General features: G+C 38.2%; 1 protein-coding gene across 1 annotated transcript in view; it reads left to right on the forward strand.

The window, feature by feature from the left end:
* Positions 1-11,595: 11,595 nt before the first annotated feature.
* The window catches only part of PIGN (phosphatidylinositol glycan anchor biosynthesis class N), an 88,087-nt gene continuing 80,682 nt past the window's right edge, over positions 11,596-19,000 (forward strand). Inside the window, exons 1-4 of the mRNA XM_061346254.1 lie at positions 11,596-11,811; positions 12,108-12,367; positions 15,646-15,767; positions 16,922-17,020. Of these exons, the coding sequence (XP_061202238.1) occupies positions 11,668-11,811; positions 12,108-12,367; positions 15,646-15,767; positions 16,922-17,020 (625 nt within the window). The 5' untranslated portion in view covers positions 11,596-11,667. The remainder of the gene's footprint in view (positions 11,812-12,107; positions 12,368-15,645; positions 15,768-16,921; positions 17,021-19,000) is intronic.

The raw sequence follows: 19,000 nt of genomic DNA on the forward strand, positions 1-19,000 counted from the left end.
TTAAAAACTGTTGAATCAAGATTATAAGTACAGCCTTTAAAATTTACGGGCGTTGTTATGATTTCTAGATCTAGAAGCTGTATTCAGTACTGTGACAGCAAACCCTTGTCACATCATGCAAATTTTCTACAAAAGACTATTCAGCCTGGAGAAGAGAAGGCTGTGTGGAGACTCACAGCAGCCTCCCAGTATCTAAAGGGGACTTACAAGGATGCTGGAGAGGGACTCTTCCTGAGGGACTGTAGTGATAGAACAAGGGGCAATGGGTTCAAACTTAAACAGGGGGAGTTCAGGTTAGATATAAGGAAGAAGTTCTTTACTGTGAGGGTGGTGAGGTACGGGAACAGGTTGTCCAAAGTGGTAAATTCTCTGTTGCTGGCAGTATTTAAGGCCAGGTTGGACAGAGCCTTAGACAACATGATCTAGTGTGAGGTGCCCCTGTCCATGGCAGGGGGTTTGGAACTTGATGGTCTTAAGGTCCTTTCCAACCCAAACCATTCTGTGATTCTGTGGCTGGCACTTCCCTTGTGTTTTTAATTTGCATGAGTTTTTGTAAGCAATGTAATCAATTTTCCACTGTGCTGTAATAAACTTTGACTTGTTTTTTCTACATTACTGTTTTGCGTTGTCGATACTATGCAAAAAGACAGTAAGTAGTGGAGTGTGAACTAGTTGTTGCGTGGAGTAAAATGGTGGTGTATTGAAAATGCTTTAAAATTTGATCGGACCACAATAAAAATAAGAACAAAAACATTTCAGTGTTGGTGCTCCGGTAGAAATAGGAACCCTTAAAGAAATCTTATGCTATTTCTTTTCCTTTCTGCAGAGGTAAAGAATGTTAATTGTCAACTTGATGATACGCGGGTGGTGGTGTGCCTCCTCCTTGAAATGGAGGGGGAAACTGATGTCCTGTAGCAGCCTCTAGTGGCGATCGGTCGTGTTTGCATGTGTCTGGGAGTTGTTAAATGTAGCTCGGACACTACATTCTACTTTTTTCAGGGGTCTGATTTCTGCCAACTCCCGTGTGTTTCTACAGTAAGGACCAATCTTTTTCCCCATCCCTCCCCTAAAATAATGTAAAACTTGAAGTAATTGAGATGGAAAATAAGTAGAGAAATTTAAGTCTTTGCTTTTAGTGTGTTGATTTTGGTAGGGGTGCTAAATCTTGAGCTGATGCTTTGAAGTTAAGTGATCTTAAATACATGACCAGTTTTGGGTTCTCTCTATGCTGTTTGGGGAGGTGGTGTATGTAAAGGGTGCTTGCTTCCTGTGCTGCTCTGGTGCAGTGTCAGTTGCTCTCAGAGCGACTGCACAGTTTAAGTCAAGCTATAAGGGAGGTTGTGTTTCAATTACTACAGACAAGGTTAATTTTATTTTTAAAATAATTCCATAAAGTCCATATTGAGGTTTTCTGTTCTGGACACTTGAAATGTATAAATTCATGTGTTCTAGTGAGAGAAGTAGGGTAGGCTTTTTCCATCTGATTGGAATCCCAATGAAGACACAGGGAACAGAATGAGGAAAACCTGAGCCAATCTGATTTTTGCTTTAAAACGGTGCAGATCTGTGAGTTCCACCAACTCTTACTTACATTTTCTTCTAACATGGAGCTACCTGAATGTCTGTCTATATATGTTTAAGACTTTTACCTCCTTTCAAAATAAACTTTTCAGAAGTTAACAGTCTTTATGGTTATTGTAGTACCTTAAAAAATTGAATTTTAGTGCTTTGTCAACACTTTAACCTCAAAAATATTTTTATATTCTGCAGGAACAGAATAGTGCAAGTGTTAAAACTCATAATGGTGGTGGTTTCTGCTTCAAGACTTCTGCCATTTCTCTGAAACTGTATCTGTCCCTTCCGGTATTAAGGGTATTTTTTTTTAAGGAGGATAGCTTATACCGCAGGTTAATAGTTACCTGTGTGTCAGGTACAGTTGTAGCTTTACTTGGAGATGCTGACTTTAGAAAGTGCTTGTTAATTTGGGGTTTGAAGTCAAATTAGTACAGCAGTATGAAGGGGCTCTTGGAAATACTGTCAGCCTCACCAAAAATGTTATCTCCCATGATGTCTGATAAGGACCAGAATTAAACAAAACAAACCCCCCTAAATTCCTTTTAATCAAAGTTTGGGTTTGTTTTCCCATCTCTAAAACTGTTGTTTTGAAGCATTACTGTGAACAGTGGATTTTTGGAAGCCTACCATCAAAAATACAGTAAGCGAACACACTCAGAACCTAAGGAGTGTTACAGAGAACTTGTTCAAGCTTCATGATGTGTGTATTACGTTTTTGTGAGAATGAATAGATGGGGAAAACTCACTCAGCTGTTACAGTTGAGTGAGACATAATTTGGGAACAAAAGATAGGACTTTTTAAGACACCACAAACACTTCAGTTGCTTGGGCTTCACTCACTGTAGTCTGGAAGATGGTGTGTGTTGCCTGGAAATGTTGGCTTCACAGAGAGCAGTTGTATAAGTTAGCTCTAAGATGGTATGCTATGCCATAGTGAAGGACCATATGGATGGGGAAGGGAAACAGTGTGCTGAAGTATGAAAACCGTAATTGTAAAGTCATTCTGGAGTTCCGAGTTCTAAAGATATCGATATTCAAATGAAAAGCTGTTTTAAGGTGTCTTTTGTTGAAGCTTTGTGGAGGCCTAGACAATTGAGGCTTGACATTGAAAAGGTCAGCAGCCAAAAAGTAAAAGTGTCTTGCAGAAAGTGGCCTGGCTTTGTTTTAAAAACAAAAATAAATTCACAGGATTTCAACAGAGGGTGTTTACAAGTTGGTATGTCAAGAATGATAATGAATGTTGCTTACCGTGGCAGTAGAGATTGCTGAGGAGCAAAAAGAACTTCATTCTAAACTAAGTATTTCAGGCTGCAGTAACTTATAGTTTGTATAGGTAATGGATAGCTTTGTGCACAGCCTTATGCACACTTAGGAATACTCTTTTAATGTGAATATGTTTTAATGTGAATACGTTGTAAGTATGGCTGCTAGTTGAAGAGGAGGTAACTCCTTTGAATATGGATTTCTTACTAGACCTGCAAGTATCCTTGAACAAATACTGTATATACTTACATTACTAGCTGAGAACTTGAGTACTTTCTTGAAGGTGATATAAACCAGCCTCTTTATCTTATTCTGCACTTCACAACTTGGCTATTGCAATTTCTATAGAATGGTTTGTTTCATGTGGTGATTGAAGGAATTGAAAACATACCCCATACTCTCCCCTCCCCTCCCTTTGTGCTTATTTCTTTATGATGAAGCAGTGATTTCTGACAATGTGTTTTCAGAATGGGGTTACCTAGGGACTTGAGTCTGTTCTGGTCCTGAATACTTAGTAGTACTGATGAGCACGATTGGCTTTGTGGGGGCTGGTAGGGGTGCAGGACCCATAGAGTGCCTGCCTGGGGCAGGTGGGGCTATATGGCCCTGTCCCAGGTGGGCACTGGCCATAACTGTGCTCACAGGTTGCTCTTCAGAGGTGTGCTTATCAATTAGTTGTGTTGTGCAGTGTCTCTCTGATTTGGATTGCTTTCCTCAGGCTTTAAATGAGTTTCTGTTCTCAGTGGGAAACTTAACTTACCTCAATCTGTGTCAGCTTTGCTATGAACTGAAATCTGGTAGGGAAAGATAAATAAAATACCAATACCAGTTGAATAGCATTCAGTAATACATTATATTCAACTGGCTAGGATAATTAAGTAGGACTTTTTAATTCAAAAATTCTAAAGGTTTTGTTTTGGCTTGGTTTTTGGTGGTTTTTTGTTTGTTTGTTTGTTTTTAAAGAAACTTTGAAAGCGAGGGAACCTACAAATTGATTATTTGACTTCTGTGTTCCTTTCATTGAGAGTACTACTGTATGCTTGGAAGGTTGTCTTGTAGTCCTTTTTTTCCTCTTCGTATTAGCAAATCAGCATTCACAGGCTTGTGCGCAAGATTCAACAGGTGTGGGTTGTTACTATTTGAGGTAATTCATGTTTATTTGTAATGGTTGATATTGATAAGAAAATGTGACTTTAATAAAGACAAGCAACTTCTGTCAGGTCTTTAAAGTCTTCCTTAGTCCCACTAGCTTCTGTGGAACATACTTTAAGCACTGTTTGTTTTATTTTCAAAGGGTGTTTTCTTTGTGTGTATACAGAATATATTTGCAAGCTGCTTTTGCCAAGCTCATTGCACCTAAAATTGTTCTTTTTCCAATATATTCCCTGTGTGCTCTATGTTAATATTTGTTGTATGACTTTAAAGAGTTTGATCCTTGTCCCTTTTATTGCTAAGGGGAGGAACTGTATTGCTTGTATTGGTGCATATACTTTATTACTTTTGGTTTTAGTTTTGCAAGTTGCTTTAAAAATATCTCAGGAGGCTTTCCTTCAGCCTTGATTTGCCATGGAGGGGTGCAGTGAGACAGCAAGACTGCTGTAGCAAGTTATTTTCCTGTGTTTGTGTTTTTCTTAAGTGCCACTTGTCCCTTGACCCTGGATTCTGTGGGCTGGATTCTGTTAGACACTCTCAGGCTGACCTTCCTTTACCAAAAGTATATCTCAAAGCTTGTAATATTAAAAACCTGTCTACAAGATCTCCAAGAAAAAACAATTATAAAAAAGAATTGTATTTTTTTTGCAGTAGTGGAGAAATCTGAGTAATGCAAGCCTTTTTGTGCTCTTGGCAGCACAAAAAGAATTAAACAGTCCACCTTAAGTTGAAAATACGACATTAAGCTGTAAAACAGTGGTGCTTGAAGAAGACTTGCTGATAAGAGTATTGCTGAAATACCCAGAAGTCAAGAAATACACAAGAAGATTTGCAACTACCTCTTGAAAACAGATGTAGCCTTCCACCCCTCCACCACATCCCCTCCATCAAATGCTGTTGTCCAGTGAAATAGATGATTCACAGCAAAACCACTGCGGGTTTGTTGTTGTTGGGTTTTCCTTTTTCTGAGTTCTGAATTTGTAGCCGCCTGCATACTGAGCAGATGTAAAGCTGAATTTCTATTCTTTGGGAGTTTTTCTCCACTTGGCTGAAGTGGTACCAAAGGGTGATGCTCTTTTTAATCTTTCATGCCTCAAAGCAGTCATAATTTCTTACAGAAGTACCATCATTGATGTCCTGTTGTCGGTATCGGTTTTAAGTACATTTTTGTGCCTGGGAGACTTGTGGGTACAATTTTCCACATTTACAGAATAATTCAGAGAAAATTATGTAGGTCGACATTGGGCGAAGTGATTTGCAGTACATTCAAGTATTAGAACACTTGATGTTTTATTGGCGCCTTGCAGGCCATAGTCAAATTTCTCCTTGAAAGGTTTTGGCAAGGCAGGCAGAGTAATTTTGATTATCAAGTAATGTTAAAAAGAAAATTAAATATTCTTTGAGGTTTTTGCCTCAGGTTTGGATGTGCTTTTCTGAACCACATTTAAAATTTAAAACAGATGTCATTTGTTATTATAATCCCTAAAATGCTCAGTGAAGAAGTTGAACATAAAATAATTTTAAACAGATGGTTTGAATTACAAAAGCCACTTCAGTACCAGAGCAAGTGGAAGTACTATAGTTGCAGTTTCATTGTCAGAGCATGTTATGCCTCAATACAGAAAGGAAATTAAGTTTAGGGAAGGAGGAAAAGCGACTTCATTGTAATCCCACTTTTCTTCATAGTATGGTTATACAGTGAAGTCAAAATGAGGATTTGGGATTTCCTATGTTTAGGTACTGTGTAAAGATATGAGAGAATTACTCTGAGACTGGCTGCTATATCTGTTGTATAATTTGTGCAGTTAATATGTGTATGTGCTGTTACAGCAGGAATGACTTGATAGCTTTTCTTGACTAATGTGACTCTTTAAAATCTTAGTAAAAGAATATGGTAGGGGCTGCTACAGCATCTTAGATGATATATAACTGCCATGGCATGCAAAATATTGGCAGTTAGACCACACAACTTTCACTTTGCTCCCCAACCCTAAGCAAAAGCATATTTTTTAATGTACGGACAAATTGTACAGTCACCACTTTGACAGTTTAAATTACAGAATACACAACACTGTTTAGTTGAAATATGTATCAGTCAGCCAGAAGCATAGCAAACATTTGTGCCTGTTTCTTTTTCTGTAAAAGATACTTGCTAAGGCCATTGATGCTTATTGAAAATGCATTTCCAATGGGTTTTATTAATCTTAATCAACAGACTTGGCAGTATTAGTGAGGCATGGTCCCTCTAAAAGAAATGACTAATGTATCTTGAGCTTCCTTTCTTGACATTTTATTATCCTTAAAAAAATATTCCTGCCAATGGGGCATATTCCATGTAGTATTTTGTGCCTGTTTTATTGCATATTTGAAGAAAGAAAAATATAAAAGCGAAATGTTACATTTCTCACAAAGACCTATATTGTATTGCGGTACAAGTATGGTTTTCTTTGCCTTATAAATAATGCTGAGAGATTATAACTTCAGAGGGAATATAGATTAGATGTAGATTACTTTGGGAAAATTCGAGCTGCACTTAATTACGTCAGCTTTCCTGTTAAGCACTGAGGAACCTGACCCAGCTTGGGGCTGTGGATGTAGCTTCTGTATCATGAGTCAAAAAAAGGAAGGAAAAAAAAGTCTTGTCAGCAAGTTATGGATCAACTTGAAAAGAGGGAAAAGCTCATGGGGAATAAACTGCCTGCTTCTCGCCTCTGATGTTTGGGCTTAGGTGGCTCACTGCTCATGTCTTGTTCCCCTGCTGCTGTCACAGTCTGTCTATTTTAGTCTTTGCACTGACATGACTGTTGGTGAGGCACTCACAGCTAATATCCGGATTTTTGGTATTGTTTTGATAGGTGTGAGTACAAAGAAAGAGAGGGTCTTTTCATCCCATCTGCCACCAGCAGGAAGCTGAGCTTTCTGAGGATTCTGGGGAAAAGAAATAAACAGAAGCAAACCAAAACAAAAACCCAAACCAAACAACAAAGGAAACCAACCAACAAAAGCACACCACCACCAGAACATTATCACCACCAAAAGGAAAACCCAACCAACCAAAAAACCCAACCAAAATTCCCTTCTCTAATCTGTGTACATCACTTTATTCTGGAAATATAACTATTTCTGGTCAGGAGGTACTTGCTGCTTTTTTTTTCTTTAATCTCCTAAACTAAGAAAAGCATCCGCTGCTTCTGCCTTCTTGCCTCTCCAAAGGATTGCTCCCCACTGTCTGCTCACTCTGTTCTCTACTTATGTACAATATCCAAAAAAATGAGAAGCTTTAAAGTCTGCTGAAGCCCCCAGCATAGCCAGGTCAGTGCTGAGTTTCTAATTGCTCTGTTCGTATGGACAGCGCACATTTAACAGGCAGTGAGTAGCTTGGTGGATCTTTAATACTCTTCAGTTAACGATCTGAAAAGGGGCTTGAAAATTCCACACCAGCTTTGTGTTGTTCGCTCCAAATTGTTTGAGCAAAAAATACTTTATTGGGATAGTTTACATTCTGACAACTTGGAGGTTGGACAGTATCATGATTCGCTCTGCGTGTAGTTTAGGAGGTTGGAACAGCAGCAAAAAAGTATAGAAAGAAAAGAATAAATCTGAGTCTGATACATAGTTTACTAGCTGGGCTGAGTCTGTAGAGGAGGTGAATTGGCTGTCTGAACTGCATTGTAACAAATTATATGTTTGGATGAACAGCAAGAATTGGCATGTGGCAGATAGGTTTCAGCATGCTCCTCTATTATCTAGAAGACTAGAAACTTCTTTCCTCTTGGTTTGACAGGCAGTGGCTTAACAGAATTGAGTAGAATAATGCAGTCAGGATTTGGGCAAAGCTTGTGTTTTGCTTTGAAAATAAGGACTGTGGGATGTAGTGCACTAAGTCACTTGCAAAGGGGTTGTTTGGGAAAGTATCAGAGAACACAAGAATGTTGAGATATCCTTGGCTTAATATTCTTTGACAGAAAGATGTAAGGTATAGTTTCAAGTGACAGTTTGTTTACCCACTTTTTGGGTGGCCAGGCACCTGAAGGCAGACATTTTTGCACTAGTAATAAATATTTAGATCTGGCTCCTTATCCTTCAAAGTATGTGTTTAATATATTTCTATTTTTCTTCTCTTGACAGGCTGTGGCTTTTGCTTTTTCTTATAAGCTAGTGCTTAATCCACTTTTTGCCTTGTTATTTCTTTGTTTTAGCATGCTTTGCGATGTTTCTGCCTTTAACAATCATGCACTAGGCTCGACAGAGAGATTTGCTCATGGTGACCTCTATAATGGAAGGGAGAAAACTAAGGGACTCTTCCTTTGTGTGATATCCTATAGAAACTGGATTTCAATGCTGTATCTCATGTGAGATACAAAGAAATAGTATATAGATAAGCATGTTTCCTGCTAGGCACATGCATACACAGTGCTAGCTGTGCTTTCTCTGTGCCTAGAAGGCATGAGAGTTGGCACTGTAGGTCTGAGCACTCAGATTTTACTGGGTGTCCTGGTTTTGGCTGGGTTAGCTGCTCTCTCTTTTTCCCAACCAGAAAAGTATGCCAGAAAGCAGCTGGGCATGAAGGAGTTTGATATTGATGCTTCCATTTGCAGCTCCTCCTGAGGCCGATAGGCCTGTCAGAACATCTACGAGATCCTGATCAACCTGGGGTTTCCACACTAGACGGGCAGATTGAGACTTGGCTTTTAATGACCCTGTCAAATGGTGATGCAAAAGCACAAAGGGTGAAGAAAAGAGGAGGGAAAGAGATCTTTGTATGGCAGAGGACTCAGAGGGGTGAAGATCTGGCATTTTCAAATTTAGAGGTGCCATCAACTAGTTCCAGCTGTTCTTGTACTGGTTGTGTGGAGGTTGTGTTGACTGCTAAGCAACATCCTTCCTTGGAGTTGCATTGAATCTCTGAGAACACAGATAAACTGATGATACCACCCTTCTTGGAAATGGGGGTGAGGGGAAGGTGTAATGCTAGAGCTTATCATAAGCAGAAAAACCCTCAGGTGTCCCAAGAGATCTATGCTGAGGTTTTTCCACAAGTCTCATTTTCCCCAAATCTCCTTTTTTTTCTGGCTTATGAAGATTATGTCCAGATATTGTAAGGAAAAGGATACTTTCAAGAGAAATATTTGACTTTTCCTCTTCGTATTGATGGTCCCTCATTTGCAAGACTGCAAAGGAGGGGAGATGACTGCATTTATACTTGAAGTGAGACAAATTCATTATTTCATGACACAAACACTTGTAGCTGCAATTACACAGCACAAACATTAATGATGTAATGGTGTCACAAATGCGTGGCATTAATCATCCTTTCCTATGGAGGTTCATTCATAATTTCCAGAGGTCCATCTGTCTTTTACCTTTGCCTTTTTCCTTGATGGTTTACCTTTTGTGGTTCAGTGATCCATAGTAAATTAGTAGGTTCCCAGGGGATGGCTGGCTGTTCCAATAAGAGATATTTTTCTCTGTTGCCTTGGCATCCACTGAACTAATGACTCTTCATATCAAGTAGCTAGAAATGCATGGGTGAAATTATCTTGTTCCACAGCAGAATAAAAGGTGGTAGCCCATCCTAGATTTAAGAAGCTTAAATACTTGCAAATGTGACTTTAGTATTCCTGATTGGGGAAGAGGGTTGTCCTTCGATTTGCAGGACACATTGAAATCCAAAAGTTTACATTTAAATATTGATAGTGAAAGGCTGGTGGTCTAGCCTTGTCAACTCTGTTGGCCTTAGATTGTTGCTTGAGTGCCTTTCTTCTAGAAAGAGAAGTAAAGCACTCTCTTCCTTATCAGTGTAGGTGTAAACCGAAGCGGACTTCTGAGCGGTATCGCTGATGCTCTTTTTTATTTCTTTGACTTCTTGCTGGCTTTCTTTTTTTTTTTTTTCCCCAAAGAAATGAACTGTGTGAAGTATCATTTGGTAGCAATTCAGCCAAGAAATGAACCAGTATGAGCCAGGACCTGCTTTTGCACAGCAATAGATCACTTAGACAAGCTATTTCTCAAAATGCAAACTGTTTTTTGTATGGGAAGGGGCTGTTTCAGCCTGTTGTTTTGTTTGGGGGGGGGGGTTAAATTCTTTTTAAAGGTTTTTTTTTAATTAATTCTGTAGATCACTGTAGTCTAAGACATCATTAAATTTGAATTGTGTTGATCGCAGTCTTTGCTGCAAGCAGGGGCTCAGATCTGGGAAGAGTTAAAGCAAAGAGAAATAGCTAGTGCTGAAAATAGATTAGGTTACTAATACTTTAATTAGAAGAATTTAGAATATGTTAAGTTATAGAATTGTAGCATTGGGAGTATACAACAGCAAGTATCTGATTGAGGTAACTGCTTCATTTAGTAGAGCGTTTAGTCTCATCAGGCATGAATAGTTTGGATTCTCTTACCAAGCACAACTACATGAAAAGAGAAAGCCCTATGGAAAATAAAACTGCTTGAATAAAATGAAGTCCAGCGTTGAATTTAATGGTTTGCTGTGTCTGTGGTTTCATGTATTTAAATTCACTCTGGAACCCTGAATACTTAAAAAAGTAAACAAATTGATATTTACAAATATACCCAGTCTCTCTTGGAATCTCACTTGTGGATGTAGAAGCATATAAGCTCCTGATTAATGAAAAATCTTCGTTTGATCACTTAAGCATGACTACTGCGAGTGTCTTTGAAACATTGTGTTTAGTTATCTCAATCTTGTTATGAGGTTTTCTCTCCAAATCTCTAAAATGAGGAATTATTATGTTAGTGTTTCTGATTCGCATTGGAGTTTCTGCATCTGTGTTTCAGCAGGGAAAATGGGTGGTATTGGAAGTTATGGTTAAGTTGCATACAGATTTGAGGGTTGTTTTTATTTTTATTAATAAGCAATGAATATGTATATAAACTTTAAAATCTTTTTTCCTTTGGTTTTCCTGGCCCTTTAAAATTTTTATGTTAAAAAACCCCCAACATCTTGCAGAGTTTTGATCAGAGTTACGGTTCGGTTGTACTGAAATCCTTTTTCTTTATTTGATAAAAGTGGTGTCTGTCTCTGCCTGTCCAGCTACTGCAATTCTGTAAGTAACAAAATAAATGTATATATTGTCATTTTGGAGCACCAACTGGATCCTGAAACAAAGAGTTTCTTTTATAGAGCAGTGTGTCTTTACATAGGTAATGGAATATCTGAAACTTCCAGGCTGTTAGGTTCATCTGTTTCTAAATTGGTGAGTGGAGGTGGTATTTTTATTAAGGTTGATAATTAGCTAATATTTAAATAACTAAGCAGCCTGGACAGCACTAATAGAACTTTGCCAGAGCTAAGTCTCATACAGGCTCAGATCCCACACTTACCTGAGTCAGTACACACTTGCATTGCTTTCAGTAGGCATCATATGAATGCCCTGGTGGACATGGGCAGATGTGTACATTTCCAGTGTACCTGTTATTGAGTATAGTTTTGTCCCTAAGCTAACTTCAGAGGATGACAGGGGAGAAAATACATTCGAAAAGGGAATATATCCATGAAATGTAATCCTTCAGCTGTTGCACTTCTGTCACATGTTTGAGAAGAGAAATAATGTTCTGCACTCAGCAGAGTATTTTTTTTCCTTTAAAGAAGTTTTCTGTTTCTGTGCAGAATACAATGAGCCCAGAATTGGTAGTAAACATAGAAAAAGCAACTTTGAGTGGATGTTTGCTATACAACGGCTTTCCCTAGCTGTCTTTGGCTTGTGTTTGCCTGAACAGACCTTAACAGTGTCATGCAATCAGCTGGTAAAGTGTAGTATGTTCACAGAGGCATTGTGTTGCCTGAGTATTCTCTTACTGGTGCAGGTAACAAAAGACTGATGGATTTCGGGCAAACTGGCTTGATTCAATTATCTTTTGAAGCCATTTGATATCTCACTGAATGCCATAGATGCTGAGACATAATGACTATCTGAAAATCTGAATTAGCCATGTAGTGACTTTTGACCAAAACTGGGGAAAAAGCTTGTCGAAAGCAGAGATTGGTTATGGATCCTGGGCAATGGCTGTGGTTGTGGTACTCCCATTTTATAATAAATGAAATAAATACTGATTCTGATAAGTCTCACCTGCCTAACTTTATTTTTCTCACTCTCTTTTAGTGTTGGACTTTGCTTTGCCAGCCTGCTGTTGCCATGGGGGTATCGGTCTTCATACTTGCTGGTCTCCTTGTGCATTGTGTGTTCTTGGTCTCCATTTTTGACATCTACTTCAGCTCTCCCCTGGTTCATGGTATGACTCCTCAGCAGACTGCACTGCCACCTCCAGCAAAACGTCTTGTGCTCTTTGTGGCTGATGGTCTGCGGGCAGATTCACTGTATGAATTGAACAGCAACGGTACACCCCGAGCACCTTACCTGCGGTAAGTCCATCTGAAAATGCTACTCATCCAGAAGATATTGCTTCTGGAAGTAGGTCTGTTGTATTGAGAAGGTAACAAGAGGAATGATGGTAGCTTTGCTGATGGCTTGAGTACTGCCTTCCCTCTGCCTTTGAAGTAACAAGCTTCGTGGAGTTACACCTTGCAGAAATGCATGAGTTTGAGTTGGTGTCCCTTGTTGCCACTAAAGCTGCTAAACCATGAACAGAGTAAATTGAGTCAATATTGTCCTCTGAAAACTGCGGCTAGCCAGTAACTGAGAGGAGTGTGAACTTCCTTCATTCACATCAGCATGGTATCACTTGTGAAGCCTAACAGAGTCATTAATTTAAACTGCTTCTTGGATGTTCATTTTAGGAGTAGTAGTTCATTAACGTGCTTGTCTTCTAAGCTACAGATGAAGCTTTTTAAGGAGTGATTAAAAAAGATGGCTTGAATGGATCTAACAGCAGGCTGCCACTTCCTATTTGTTCCACCCTTCCTGCATGTGTGACCCTGCTGCCTCCCTTGTGCTCTCCAGTGTATGTCTGATTGCTTAATGGAATGATTTGGTTTAAGATTGTAGAAAACCTAATCCTGCCAAAAAGAGTATTGCAAGTCATATCCTTGAGTGCTTAAAACTGATTTTCAGCAACCTTCCCTGTTTCCTTATATCAAGATAATTATCTGATTTTAAGACAAGCAACTTCTTAGGCTGAGGGGGGAAAAAGCTAGACAGTATTGATAAAAGTAGTGTTATAGCACTGGCCTGGCTTGAATATCAGAGCAAACCCAAATAATCCATCATCCGAAGCTGTTTCAGTGTTCGCAGTCTTGCTACAGGAATCTGAGGAGCACTTGTTACAGCACTTGTCGGTTTATATGGGATTACTTGTATCTGCTTCTCCTGTTGTTAGTGCTTTTGTAAAGTGTTGTCTGCCACTGGCAGATGTCTGCCACATCAGTGTGAGTTTTCCTTGTTTTTTAGCAGTGTATTACATCCTTCCTCCAGAGCAGTTTCTTCTATTAGCAGTAAAACTGTTGGTCTTTTTCAGCATCAGCAAGGTGTGAATACTGTAATGGCCCCATCACTAGAAGCAATGGAAGGTGGTGGTTAGGAAAGAGTTATAATGGATATTTTTGCCATTAAGTGGTTTGAGTTTTTCAGATTCAGCTATTCAGCATTATCATACCTTTCTAGAAAGAAAAAGTTAAACCATGTATTAGCTTGTCCAATAGGCTTGAGACATCTTTTCTCTCACAAATATTCTTGAAAAAGTCTATTTTTAGCAGTGTTGTGATAGCTCTGAAGGACCATAGGTGTGGTCTGAATTGCTGTAGTGGTAATTTTGGGAAAGGTGCTTTTTTTCCTTGCCTGCTGTGTTTCAGACTTAGTACTATATCATATTCATCATTGTTACTGTGGGTAGATAATGTTAATACTGTCAAGGAATTTCTTTTTTGTTTTTCTTTTTTAATGATTCTTCTAGGTGAAAGGATTTGAAATAATTCAAAATACTTAAATTAATTTTGAACAGGTAAATGACAATACTTGGTTATATTTTTTTTCTCCCTGGTATGTGTTATTGTTGACTTCAGATCCTGTGATACAGCCCCCAAAAATAAAACAAAAGTGTTTACTTCCCAACTCAATAGAAATCAAATTGTAATTTAAATAATTTCCTACCTGTTGTAACAATGAAGTCTGAGGAGGGTCATGTTTTATTTGTGTCTCAAATCTTCCACTGATGCTAGTGCGATACATGTTCATCCATGTCTTCTGTGAGAATAAATTAGAAACCATTTTAATACTTAAATCCTTTTTTCAAATTAGTACTTTTTTCCAGCACAACTTGTCTTAAAGCCTAGGTGATGTAAGAGCTAGTAATAACATGTCAGAGTGCTATATCACAGTTTGCATTTTTCAGTGTAATATTTAGGCTATTCAAAATAGATCCTGTGAGCTTCCAAGGAGGCCTGAGAATATGAGGTCTTAAGATGAGTTAAAACAAAAAGGCAGCCACCAGACTCTGGATCCTGCAAGCTTAGAGTGGAGCCCAAAATTTTAAGCTGTTATGTAATTTGTGCTTCATTAGTGAGAGATCTATTTAGAGCTGAATGTACAGATCTTATAATTAACAGTTGTGTAATATCTCTGTTAAAAATAAAGTTACAAATCCTGAACTTAGAACATACTTTGGCTAAAACACATCTGATAAAAATACAGCAAATTTTGTAGTATATGTAATTAGAAACAAAAATACCATGTCCCAGTAATTTGACTCTTAAAAATGGCTTAGAATTTGTTCTGAAGATTCTGCTGCTTTTTTGCTAAACATTTATATAAGGTATGTCCTAGTGTTTACTTTCTTTCTCCCCTTGCTCTGACAGTGGGCAGTGATTCTTTTGCTTCTTCCAGAAGGTGGAGACATTAAAACAGCATATTTTTATGCTCACCACTTGCTCTATAACAGGCTCCAGCTGTTAGTATCTTCAGCAGACAAGAGTAGTTTGAGGCTTCCTTGTACTTGGGCTTTGTCTTCTGTTTTCTTTGCTTTTTATCTGTATATATACATATACATATATATAACATATATTATAACTATTGTATGTGCATAATCCCTAGACACGTCACGTATTTCTGGATATGTGGTGAGAAGGTATTCTCCATTTCAGCGTAATTGCAAAAGATACAAGGTTTACTTAAATTTTCTCTGTATTCCTCAAGTGATTTGCACGTTAGATTTACATGGGTTTTAAATTCTTTTGATGCTTGCTTCCAGTATTCAGTGCAGATAAAGGCAGACATGGTCACAAGAACTAATTATAATGGAGCATATTTAATGAGACTGAACTAGGCACTTTCAAGCTAAATGGAAAGAACAAAGAAAAGAAGCACCGGGCAGAAACAGTCTGTTAGGGAGGGGGGAAAGTAAACTATAGCAGAAAGCAACAGAAAAAATACGTTAATTCTAAGTGTATTAGAACACTGGCTAAACTTACGTGTTTGCAGTGCTGATGGGTGACACTAGAAATGTTCTCTGTGGGCTGTTATAGAACTACTTGCAGGTTAATGTTCTGCTTGTTTTGCTGCACAGCAGGCAGTAGTGAAAATCTCTTTTAGCCTGCTTTTTTTGTTTGTTTTGGTTTGTTTGTTGTTTTGTGGTGGGTTTTTTTTGCATTTCCTGCGTCACATCTGTCTATCTGCCACTCATTTTGTCTGCAATTCAATGTAATTTCATGAAGGCGTAAGCATTAACTGCCTTGTATCCTGTTTTCAGAAGTATCCTAGAGAGCAATGGCAGCTGGGGAATCTCTCACACAAGGGTCCCAACAGAATCCAGGCCAGGGCACGTTGCACTTATAGCTGGATTTTATGAAGATGTCAGTGCAGTTGCTAAAGGTATGTTGGTCCTGAAGTTTTGAAAACTGTCCTCCAAAATAAGGTATTTCAGTGATATGCTGGGCTTCTAGATAATTATTGATAAGTACCTGCATACTGTTTTGTATACCAAGGTTGTATGGAAAAGAATGATTTTTGGATGGATTTCTCACCTTTAATATTGATAGCTATGAAAATAGCTTACCTAAGTTAACATTTTGTAACATGGTAAAATTCAGCACCCTGAGCCTAAAAGCAAAAGTGTCTTATGGAGTGACCTATTCATGTAACAGAGTTTTTAGTTATCATATGGGGTGCAATGGAAGATGGCTAAGAAGATGTTGCAAAGAAGAAGTGTACTGCATTGTCTTAGCTGAATCATTGCTAGGCTGAGTTGGAGAACGAGTAGCAAAACAGGGCAAAAACCCCAGCTATGTGTTTTGTTCAGATCGAGTTGTTACTGCATGCTTAGTGGTGAATAATGTGGAACAAACCTTTGCATTACTGATTTGGTCTTTTGTGTGGTCCTCTGCCTTCCCCCAGGCTTCAGGGCCTGAATGCTTGCAATGTTGTGTATTGGCTTTGGCCAGGGGAGGTAAGAGGAATTACTTGATCAGGTCCATGCTTCTAATCAAAAGTTTCTTCCTCCTGACATCTGCTACAAATGCAGGTTTGGCAGGAATTGCTGTCAAGACCATCTCTATTTGTTAGCTGCCTTGTCAAGGAAACTGAAGATCTTGAAGGTTTTACTGTTTTTATTTTACATCGTGACTACTGGAAATACGATAGAGGAGTGTGTAAATTATTGCCTAAAATGCCAAAACTGAGTTCAGACAACAGGGGATTCAGAATTAAGGAGAATTTTAGCTGTCTAGAAGGTAAACCAGCTGTGTGTTTTGTTTGAATCCTTGGCATAATGAGATTGGCTTAGGTTTTCAGCTCACTTCTTCATAAATGGGGGACTAATTGCAAATAGAGGTTGAAATGGAAGTAAAACCAGGACTCACAAAGTGAATGCATTGTGGAGTAGTACAAGGAAAACTTAAAAGAAAGCCCAAACAAACAAAAAACCCCAAGCATTTTGCTTAGACTGTCAGTCTTAGCAGTCTATGAGATCTTCTGGCAATGCCATTTAAATAGAGGTTTGGTTTGGTTTTGTTTTTTGTTTTTACCAGGGTGGAAGGAGAATCCGGTGGAATTTGACTCTGTTTTCAATGAAAGTAAATATACTTGGAGCTGGGGAAGCCCAGATATTTTGCCAATGTTTGCAAAAGGTAAGGTTTAAATTTTGTGAATGTCTAAAGCATGGTTATCAGGTAGTAAAATAGAGACACAGCTTTTGAGTTAAAAAAGGTGAATGAAGTATTTCTGCTATGTACATTTGTGCACACCTGATTTCTAATTTGTGAATTCAAGACTGGGTAGAGAAAAAGAAGCAAGCTTTTAAAGAGGATATACCTGTTTATTATTTGGCCATTTAAATAGGCCTAAGTGAATTCTATCAGCATACTAAAGGAGGCATTTTTCTTCCTCTGCATGCTGCTCCCAGAGAGTTGGATGATAGAACTGCAGCTGTGATTTTGAGTGTCTGAGCTGGAAAAGTAGCTTATTGTGGGTTCTAGTCCAGAACAGTTATGTGTAAAGGGAAGCACTACATACAAGTAGGAACTCTGGTACTATTTCTGAAGCTGAAGTCTTTTCCCCTGTGTGTGCACTGTTGTGCAGTGAGTTAAAGTCTTGTGAACCTAGTGCAATTGGTCTTTGAGCATGCAGAGATTGCTGAGCAACACTTCAAACATTTAAGGAGTCTCAGAGTTTAATTTCTTTTGTTCTTGGAAGAATGTGGCCTTATACACGCTTTCTCAAAATTTCAGAATAAAACAGACTGAAGTAAAAAGGGAACAAGCTAGGGGCATATGCTGCTGTTCTGTTCTAAGCACTGCCATTGCCAAATCAGAAAACTGTGATAGGCAGGATAGGAGTGGAATCTAATATTGGTTTAGAAAAAGTGTGCATTTTATTTCTCATTATGGTTCTTGAACTTTCTCTGAACTCCAGGCTCTTCCTTCTGTCATCCTGATATTCCCTACACCTATATCTCTTTTCTGTTCTTTGCTTAATCTTCATAAGTTTATGGTAAGATGTTAAAATATCCCCTGATAATTTTCCATGACCTCAGATTACATCTTGTATTTGGAAATATTGTGGTGGTGACTGGGGCAAGCGGAAAGGTAGTATGCTGCCCTTGCACATTATTTGAGATATGTTCTTGGGAAAATATTTGGGAAGTTCAGAAATTCTGTCCTGTCTTCTACTAGTTTTGAGTAAAAAGATTAGGAGAGGACTTAGAAGCAGCTTTGATGTTATCTGGAGGGATATGCAAGGTTAATACCATACTGTTTGGCTTGTTCTGAGTGGCACCAACAATGGAGCTTTCTTTTGAAGGGGGAGGGAAATCGTCCAAAATTGAGAAAGATTTAGTGCATCCCTGTATCCGAGAAGTAGATGTGATATAGGACAATGAATCATAGTTTCTTGTGACAGAAAGGTAGATTAACTTCTATTAGTAAAAAAAAAATAAAAAAAAATATTTTCCCTTCTTCCCAAGAGGAGAAGTTTTATAATGCAGAAAGTAATTTATAATACAGTTTCCAAAGAGAAGTTTTGTAATACAGAATTGAACGGAATCAAATCTTTCTTCTTTAATTTTACTGTTACAAAAAAGTCCAAAAGGAGATAGGGGAGCATAGCTTAATTTCTCTCTCTTCCTATATTGCAAATTAGTGAAGTCACAGGACTCCTCTTGTCTGTATTTTATCATACCAAAATGTTCAGAGTTTTAATAACTCTTTTCACCACCTTTATTGGATGATGCATGAAGAGTATTTAACATCTCTTGGGGTTTGGGAAGGAGAGGAAAATCCTTTTTTTTTCTGTCATTGTCTATATTCTTCAGGTCCTTTTCCTGTTATAAAATAAATATTGTAAATGAAATGGTTGAGGATTCTATAGAGAACATAAAGATCTCTTTAAATATAAATTAGATATGCATGAAATCTGAAATTTGTCTAAGTCTCAATGACTGCATGATTAGTGTTTTAGTCTGAGAAAATGTCTAAAGTACCTTTGGAACTGGTATGTAATTTACTTATATGTTAAACAGGATTAAAAGGTGTTTGTTTCTAATATTTAAACTTAAGCTAAATTCAGTGTGCTGATTTTCACCTAATTTTCAATGGTACTTTTTAGATTAT

This window comes from Neopsephotus bourkii, unplaced genomic scaffold (assembly GCF_033783945.1).
Source record: "Neopsephotus bourkii isolate Nb327-2 ecotype Australia unplaced genomic scaffold, CSIRO-AGI_Nbou_v1 NB_272, whole genome shotgun sequence".
Classification (NCBI taxonomy): domain Eukaryota; kingdom Metazoa; phylum Chordata; class Aves; order Psittaciformes; family Psittacidae; genus Neopsephotus; species Neopsephotus bourkii.